The 10,000-nt window shown below is 32.3% G+C and overlaps 1 protein-coding gene across 1 annotated transcript in view; it reads left to right on the plus strand.

Moving 5' to 3' along the window:
• The window catches only part of LOC113823672 (tudor and KH domain-containing protein homolog), a 16,629-nt gene extending 11,226 nt beyond the window's left edge, over positions 1 to 5,403 (plus strand). The window contains exons 6-11 of the mRNA XM_027376350.2: positions 472 to 576; positions 690 to 800; positions 1,036 to 1,134; positions 1,389 to 1,627; positions 2,021 to 2,171; positions 2,399 to 5,403. Of these exons, the coding sequence (XP_027232151.2) occupies positions 472 to 576; positions 690 to 800; positions 1,036 to 1,134; positions 1,389 to 1,627; positions 2,021 to 2,171; positions 2,399 to 2,473 (780 nt within the window). The 3' untranslated portion in view covers positions 2,474 to 5,403. The remainder of the gene's footprint in view (positions 1 to 471; positions 577 to 689; positions 801 to 1,035; positions 1,135 to 1,388; positions 1,628 to 2,020; positions 2,172 to 2,398) is intronic.
• The last annotated feature ends 4,597 nt before the right edge of the window (positions 5,404 to 10,000 follow it).

Consider the following 10,000-nt stretch of genomic DNA (forward strand, 5'->3'; position numbering starts at 1 on the left):
GATAACTGAGGATTTAGGCTTCTAATATGTGATCTGAATGCAATAGCACTATGTAGAGTGAAGATGTTTCTGTGGCTTCCTAACTTACCTATCTACAGCAACAAATTCCAGTGCATTTTTTGTGTTATTATGAAATACCGTACCTTCCGTAAGCAGTGCTTTTAGCTTATATTTAAACTATATGGCAATTTAGTAAGTTGGTTCCCATTTTTTGAGTTTTGCTTATTTGATAACAGAAGATTAATCTTATTAATATATTGTATATTTGGCTGGTGTGTATTTTTTGTATTTGGTTTGATTATTATGTTTGTTGATTTGATGAATTATTGTTTGTGTTTGGTAAAAGGATTAGCAATTAATTTCATTTACCTATATGGTATTGATATGCTTATTAATTTTCATAATGCCTACAGGAAATTGGTTTAGGATTATTAGATAAATACTCTGAAACTAACTATACATTTGCAACAGGTTGCAGAGGAGGAGGAAATGAGACAGCAGATCCAGGCCTCGGCGGTTAACATGTCAATGAGAGCAAGAGGTCGGCAAACTCCTCTGGAAAATGGGGGCAGTGAGGTAAGTTGAAGACTAGTAACAGTATCATTTATTTTGGGAATTTTAGGTAAAATGAGAAAATAATTGTATTAACAAGGTTTAATTCATAAAGTTATCATCATTCTATTCAACAGGCAGCCATGAATGGGTCTATGCACCAGGAATATCTGTCAATGCCAGGCAGTGATCGTTTTATTGAAACATATGTATCTGCAGTGGACTCCGCTGCACATTTTTGGCTTCAGGTGAATTATCCTTGTTGTTAGTGAAATTTATATTTTTTTCCTCGTTTCTAGATGCATGTATTATGAATTATGAAAATAATTGCTTATGCAGTTCAGACCTCATGAACTCAACAAAAGGCTATACCAAAAAGTAATTCAAGATATCCAGGCTTGAGCATGTAAAAGGTAAAACAGACTCTGGTGTTGGTGTATGTCTTTAAGAAGCAGTTGGTAAATATTCTCTTGGTTTTCACAGGTTGTAGGGCCAAGGTCCATTCAACTAGATAAGTTAGTGACAGAAATGACAGAGTACTATGAGGATGAAGACAACCGTGAACTCCATGTGCTTGAAAAGGTATGAGGACAGAGTCAGACTGTTGATATACAATTGTATGTCTACTTGATTTTTACTTCAGTGATTTTGTGAGACAGTGGAAGTTGATTTAAGAAGGAATATGGAATTCTATGAGAAGTGATAACTGTAACAGGTAAGAGTGTTGCCTTTTATACGGTTCCTTTCCTTTTTATCATAGATCTAAATTCATTGGTATATAAATGAAAATAAATTAGGACTTTATACGTATTGGTCTACTTCTTGCCATGCTGCAGGTGAAGAAAGGCGACATAGTAGCAGCCAAGTTCCCACACGATGATTCATGGTACAGAGGACAAGTTTGCGGTTATGAGCCCAATGAGGATGACCCCTCTCAGAGCCTGGTCACGGTGTATTACGTTGATTTTGGAGATACGGAAACCATCAAAATGGATTGTGTATTTGAGCTCAGAACAGATTATCTTAAGCTCAACTTTCAAGCTATTGAATGCTTTTTAGCGAACATTAAAACTGAGTGAGTATTATGATTATTTTTAATTGTAATTACAACTTCAGGATTGAATTTCGTCAAACTTAGCAAGCATAGCACTCTTTTATGTGTGTGATGCAAGTAGTCTTATATTAATTTAGGTTTTGCAAAACAGTGAAGGCCTTGAAAACTGTAAAAGGATAGAACAAAGGAAGAAAATATAGACTTGCTAAAATTTTGGTTTACTTATCAATCAGATGTGGCATATTTATTAGAAGTAGACTACAGAGCATCACTTGGCTAAGTGCCCTTCTAGGGTGCCGTGAATGCCATCTGGTGACATTAGAACTATATTTAGCAGATATTGCACATCATAGATATACTTCCTATTTGGGTTATAAATTTGAGATAGACCTAATTGATATTTCTACGTAACAGAAGTGTAAAAGGGGATGAGGCTGCAGACGCCTTTGAAGAACTGACCTATGCAGCCCAGTGGCGAGTAGTAATGGTGAAAGTAGTTGGTTATCAGCAGGGAGGTGACAAGACTATACCATGTGTCCGTATCATAGACACCAATGGACCTACAGTAAGTTTAGGAAATCAGTTCTGTGACTGTTTTCCTTGGGATTTTGAAATGTTTTCCTGACTTCTGTTGATATGTGCATAAGTTTTTCATATTTTCAACCTTGATTTTGAGTCCAGAAATATTTTTTCAGGTATTTTAGTTTTTAAATCTCAGGTTTTTTGCTTGTTACATTTTGTGTCCAAATTTTCGTTTTTTTCATATTCCTAAAATCATATTTCTTATTACAGGACATTGATGTTGCTGAAGAATTAGTTAAACGAGGATTAGCAGAATGGACAAATGGGGGTCCATCCACTCCATAGGGATCTTAAGAATCAAGTAATTACCATTAAGATGTGATTGCTACATCGATTTCTGGTTGCTTTCACTTCAGGTCCGTCACTCCACAAGCATGTGGATCAATCACTTTGTAGAGGGACACAAAGAGAATGTGATGAAATAGGAAAATTTCTCCTTTGGAACATCATTCAGCCCATTTATGACACTACAAAGCATTTATAGGTTACTCAGGGTAATATATGTCAGAGAGTTCAAGTAAAGAATGAGGGGAATAAAAATATATTGGGATTGCATTTGATATTCTTGTTCCCAGCGCACCAGGATATAAATGTAAATGTGAATAAATTTAAAGTCAAATACTTTTCAGTTGAAGATTTACTTTTTTGATAGATGTGCAGAGGGCTTTCAATGTATTTGTGAGGGATATGAACATCCGGATGAACATAGAGAATTGTTTGTAAAAAGAGAGGACTATATTACAATTGCACTAAGTCTATCTGAAGAAAAAGTGTTCTATGCATCCTGTGTGTTATTGCAAGTTAAGAGGAATATAGACTAGACAGTGTAAGTGGCAATTTAACCAATCATGATGGGGCCAGAATTTTGTGACGTAATTATTACGTAACAGTTTGGTCTCTGGCAGGGTTTGTGCTAGGTACAGTTGGCCCACTCGCTCACTCGCTAGAGCAAGTCATGATATGTATACACGTATTACATGATTAAATCATGATGGGTATAGCTATACTCGTCACTGAGGGGTTAAATAGTCCAAAGTGAGAACATTTCAAGAGTACACAAGAAGACTTTACCTAAAGTTAACTCATTGGTCATGGGTGCATGTCCTGTCCACTGTAGCTTTTAGGGAATTTTGTTGCACACAGATGGCTCTACAAGTAATCAGCCTCTAAAGAGGCAATTAGGAAGCCCTAGTGACTGCACCTGATTTTCCCTTTCCTTTAATTAGTGGAATCCCCCCCACCCCCAAATGTAATTAATATCAATTTTGTTATTATTATTATTTACATTGTAATTATCATGCCATAAAAGTACTAATAACAGTAAAACATAAAGAATATTTCTGAAAATCAAGGAAAAGTTTAAAGATGTGAGATAGGTAGGACTAATAATTAACTCCTTGGTAGCTAAGGCCTTATGGAGCCATCCTTGTCTAAACACAATTATTACTCTAAAATTACAGTGGACATAACATGTATGTCCTGCCATCCACAGGCAATGGGTTAAAAGTAGTGATTTATTTGCCTAGACTGTTATTCTGCTCTTTTAGTTGATTTTGAAGCAGTAGATTTATTAAATTTATACCTCTGTGGGTTGTGTAAAAATTGTTTAAAAAGAAAAACAATTGGATGCTGATGATAAGCTGGGCATGTAAGGTCATGTTTTAATTGAAGTTGTATGTCAGTATTCATTTAGCTTCATGATATAAATGAATAAATGAATAGGTAAATTATATATATATATATATATATATATATATATATATATATATATATATATATATATATATATTTATAAATAATATGTATATATATACACATATGAAATATGATATGCTGTCAATAGATAAGGACAGTAGAGTACTTATTTTGAAGGAAAGTACTAAGATACTGACAGGAAGGAGTAGTTTGCATAACAGAATTCAAAGACAGTAGCTATGCAAGTTCAGTTATGTACCTGTTGATATTAACAAAACACAGTAGTTCAAAGATGAAAAAGAAAAGACACCTTATTGGGGTTGTGATATCTTTCCATATCTGATACTTTTATGACCTGAGATCCAGTCTTTCATAGCTTAACTACTGAAATTTTGTACTAACGTTGTGTTCAATTAGGTAAAGTCCTATGTATGAATAGAAAGAATTGAGTAAGTAAATAACTAAACTAAATTAGATGTTTTTTTTTTTTTATTATTATTATTATTCTTTTTCTGTCAGTCATTTTGAATTAGAAACATATGTTGTAGAATTAATTAACGTTAGCGACCTTTTTACCATTATTATTCGCAAGCATTTAAAAACTTACAACCATATTATTAACACTTGGATATGGGGGTCCACACTTTCATTACCAGTTTCTTATTGTTTAATTTTTATAACTGTATATTTTAGTGTCAAACCAGTCACACTGGAAACTGGTATGGAAAATGCCTCCGTAGGGTTCTCATGCTCCTAAGGTCGATATGCAGTAAACAAATGGCAACCTTGTACTAAGTTTTAATGATATGGATAATGCTGGCTTTGGAAATACAATACAAATAAAAATAGTACTAATCCTAGTCATCTTCAGATTGATACCGAGCTTTAACTTGTGACACATGATCTTTGGGTTTAATGCTTTTCTCAGTGATTGTTTTTTATGATTATTCAATGCTCATAATACTTTATTATCTTTGGGGCTGAAGTTCCCTTGGCAAAGTACTTTTTTACGAATAATGGTTATGCATTATTCATATACCTGTATTTGGTGATTTGTCTTTGCGACCTGTACATATGATTAATTAACCTTTGAACTCTATTGAGTTGGAATTATAGGGTGTCCACGTAAAGATCTTTGATTTTACATATCATAAATAGATATGATGTATCTGCTAAGCAACATTAGGATTTTATTTTACTAGATATTTTTTCTGCCATAGTTTTGATTGATTAATAATTAATAAATGTACACACTGCTGAATGAGACGTTTTGTTACTTAATACTTTTATGTATTAAATTATGAGGAAAACTTTTGAAGAATGATTTTTCAAAAGAGTAAATTAAGCTCTCTTCCTTTTTTTTGGCTTGTTCAGAGCATTTCTGACTTGCATTTCGTAGGTGTATAAATCACACTTTGTTAATAGATTAGTTTGATTTTGTAATCATTTGGTTTGCATATATTATGCAAGTCCTATGTAGCAGAAAGTACAACATTAATGCAATAAAATGATTTACAGAAGCTTTTTGTTTTATGCGCCCACTATATTTTTCATTTGCAAGAACTGTATTTTTAATAAGATTTTTTGGCATAAAATAAGGGTCAAAAAGTGTATATACTCTATATTTGTGTGCTATATCTGATATATAAAATTACCTTTAAAATTTTCTGATTACTTGAGATAGTCCTTCACTGGTTACCTTTTGTGGTTTATCAAGAGGTATGTAACTTCTAACTACATAGGAGTACTTTCTCCTAAATGTGAAGTTGCCTTATTTTGTTGCACTCTAATCACATTGTAATACACCAAATAAAAGTCCTTTGAAAGAAGGCACTATCCAAGTTCTTTAGAGGTTGGAAATTTGGGATGTAAAGTTGATCGGTGATATAATTTTCTCAGGCATATAATACATAAAAAATAATATATTAGAGCACTGCCAATGGTGTCAGAATAGAAAAGACAGAAACAATATTTTACATTCTCTGTATATAGAGATACTGTCATGGCACAAGTGTGGTCTTATCCTGCCTTTTACTACAATGCCAGTATCAGTGTCTCAGTTACTGTTGGAAATATTTCAGTGGTACAAACACAGTTGTAAATGGGTACTGCTTAGAGGGAGCCCAAGGTGTAATTAGAATCAACGCTGGAAGTCCCTTTGGAATTCTGTTATCACTTAATAATTTGCTGTAAGGTGGATGACTATAAAATGCTAAGAAAAAGAGCAAGTTAGTTAGGACCTTTACTTCTAAATAAATAAAAAAAATAATAAACACATCCTTTACTATTCTGATAGTCATCTTTTATTACCCAAATTAATCATTTTCCAGTATATCAAATTTATATTGCATGGGTGCCTTACAAGATTGTCCCATATTGTTTGCCTTCTCTGCATAATTGTTAAAAAAATTTACCTACGTTATGAATGACTAAACAAGTTCTAGCAGGTGAGGTTCTAAAACAGGATGCATTTGTTTGGTATCATTAAAAAAAACATGAAGGTTGTAAAAATTTAATCTGATCATTTGCAACTGAATTTATCCCTTCATTTTGCTAGATTTATGGAATCGCTCTTTCTCTGCCTGTCTGTCTGTCTTCAACGTTGCATATATTATGAGTATTCAGTTGAACTACGTCCTATAACTTCAGGCTGATTAAGAAAAAAAGGTAATTGAAACTTCAGTTTTCTCATGTAGTCTTTATTAATCAACATTATATAGCAGCATTTCTGAAAATATTGAGCTGAATAACAGGTAATCATGCACTCAAAAAATTAATTTCAAATAGAAGAATATATGTATAAACACCACACGACAAAGACATCAACATGGCTTTTATATTTATCATCTTTCAAGGGCCTTAGTCTAATAAGCATAATAACATGGTCATTATAAAACCCACTGCCAAATGCTCCATGGGTTTAATACTGTATTAACACAACATGGACATAAATCATACACAGAGATATTCCTAATTCCTTACCTTTATATATGACATGGCTTGAAAACTTCCATAACAACAGCAGTAACACAAACATACATGTACATCAGTTTTCCTTTTTAAATCTTCATTATGACAGAAACAAGACTCATATACATTTATTAGTATCACATAGCTTTGCATGTGTACTCTGTGAAGCTGGATGTCTACCTGGATATGTTCTTGCAAGTGTCATTAATTTGTTTTGCTTCTCAGAGAAGAAAGAGAAAAAAGAAAATACAAATCAAGCTAAAAAAAAAAAATCAAGTATGCATTCTAGACATTCCCTCCATCTATGTGTATTACTTTATATGTGTATGACTTTTTGGTTGTACTTGTAACTGCATACATGAGTGTGTGCATTGTGCAGAAAAGTACATTTGTGAAATAAAATAAACAACTTTGAGAAGATAAGGGACAAATAGTTGGCAATCCAAGTAAAATCTATGGGGAAGAGTAAAGATCAATTTCATCCTTATGTAGATGTGGTGTAATTTCATCCTTGGCATGATGAAAAACATTTTATAATAGTGTTCCAAAGAAAGCATTTAACTGTGGAGTTTCCATAGTCTGGTAAAAGCAATTTTGATACAAATAAAATAAAGGACTGAACACTAACTGGGACAGTTGATTTGCTGATACCAGGAATGCATGTACTCATGCATTTTTATTAATTTTGTTTATGCATACAGAAGTACTCAGTCAACAATTAATTTCAATTAATTTCTGATAGGCCTAGTATTTGATTCATTGGTGACCAAGTGCTTGTGAAACCACCTATGTGCCCACCCCTCAAAACAAGAAAAAAATAATAATAACACTGGAATTTGTGTATATATCTCACACCAATCAGTTGAATGTTTTAAAATTTCATGTTATACTCAAGTTACAATTTCCAGTGGAAGAACATGACCCTCAATATTCTGCATCTCTTTTATTCTCCTAGTCACAAAAATACATTAAAGATATCACTTTTTAAGGGAATATTGCATGCAACTCATTTCCCATGCAATTTTAACTCAATATCAACCTGAGTTTATGTAGTTGCTTGTATCTTCAGTATTTCATCCACTAGTTTCATATATATACAGATTATGTATTTAGGAATGTTGGATGAAAATAATAGTGAGATCACTAGCTTATTGAATTACATTTCTATCAAACAATATTATAGAAAAACACATTATAACAATTTCAACAACAATTCTCTAACTAGATCAAAATAAGATATTATAACTTAAAATATACATGACATATTTCAATTTATGAAAAGTGATGGCAAATCATGTAAAATAACTGACCACAACATAACACATATATAAAATGCTGCCTTTAGCGAAAAGACCATTCTGCGTAATGATCCTGACTTGTACGTATACCCATCTGACCTTACAATTTCATCTAAAATGCAGACAGGATCTCCAGCAAATGTCAGTATACCAATTTTCAAGTAACTTCAAAGTGCTGATCTCATTACTTAGCATTAAAAAGGAAGTTCTTATTCTATTTTCTTGAATATTCTTATTCTTATAAAATCTATCTTTATCACAATATACACAGATATTCTATACTTATTCTGACATCTGCACATACTCTCCAGTTTGGTAAATGGGAATGTATCATTTGTAGTACTGAGGATATAGGCATATGCTTCTGTTAATTACAGACAGATATCTGCTTGAAAATATTCCTGGAAGAAAAGACCTCCATCAGTCTGGTTCTACTTGTAAAAATTGACCTGAGATACCAGCTGCTTTTTATATATATTTTGAGATAAGAAGAAAATAAAATGAAAAGTAAAAAACAACGAGGAAAGAACAGTTTGATCAATTACCAAGAAGGTAATTGTAACACTTGCACATAGAAACACACACACATATTTATTATGCTTAGTTACCATGGATCATTAGTAGAATTTCAAAAAGTATGTCTAAGATATTGAAAAAAAAACTATAAAATTAATCATAAACCTAAGTCTACATACATCATTTATACTTCAAAGTTCTACATTAATCAGTAAAACTTCTAAATCATAACACAAACAATAAAACTTCAAATACTTAATGTTCTAAACAAACAAATGTGCTAGAGATCAAAGGTCATATAACACTAAGGTAAAGTATTGTGGTGAAAGGGGTTTAAAGAAGTTCTTTATTAAAACAAAATGTCTTAAGTTTCAATGGTCATTTGGAATAGTATGGTAGTAAAAGGAGTAGAAAAAGGGGAAGTAAATAGAGTAAGATATGAATTGATAGGAGAAAAAGGGTGAAGGATAAAGGGTGATTAGACAGGTTGGGGAGTTGAGGAAGAGAGGATGAGTAAGGAAACTTCAAAATAATGCAGTGATCAGTAAAACTTTAAAAATCATATCATATATCACCTACAAATACACATGGACGGAAGAAACAGCTGCAAAATAGCTTTAACTGCACCATGTACAGATGGGAGCTGCATGTAATTGTTCAAAAAGGAGATAAGTCACTTAATTTTAGTATGATCTACAGCTACATGCTTCAAAATTAACAAAGCAAGTCATGAGTCAAACACCATAACACAACATAATGAAGTCTGAATATCAAACACGACATAGCAAAATCACATCAAATCACAATATCCGGAAAAATTGTGTTGCTATTTTTCCCACATTAAATTATCCTCTATTCATATTTAACAAGCAAAATATCAGAACTTGATATCTATGCTTAGATCCTTAATGCTGTTTTATAAATTTAGGCTAAGCATGTTTTTTTCCTTTTTGACTGAATAGCAATATCTTTTTACCATCTTTTTTATACACCAACAAGACAAGAAAACTAAATACAGACTCCTCATCTAAAAAAAAACTGATACAACATATAGTGGTATCTATACAAATTTAACCATTCCTATCCTATTCACATTATGTCGTTACAGAATTTGTTAAACAGTATATAGTTTCCTCAATTATAAAGCACTAATGTATATAACAATTAATAATCATATAGAATGCAAACAAACACCTTCCACATCTCATCAGCACATTATGCAAGGAATACCAAGCTTAAAAAATAGGGGAGTAAAGTATTTGTGGGGACAATCAACAAAATTTCAAACCAATAATATAATACATTTTGAAAGAACTCATTACCCACAAAACAT

This window comes from Penaeus vannamei, chromosome 27 (genome assembly GCF_042767895.1).
Source record: "Penaeus vannamei isolate JL-2024 chromosome 27, ASM4276789v1, whole genome shotgun sequence".
Classification (NCBI taxonomy): Eukaryota; Metazoa; Arthropoda; class Malacostraca; order Decapoda; family Penaeidae; genus Penaeus; species Penaeus vannamei.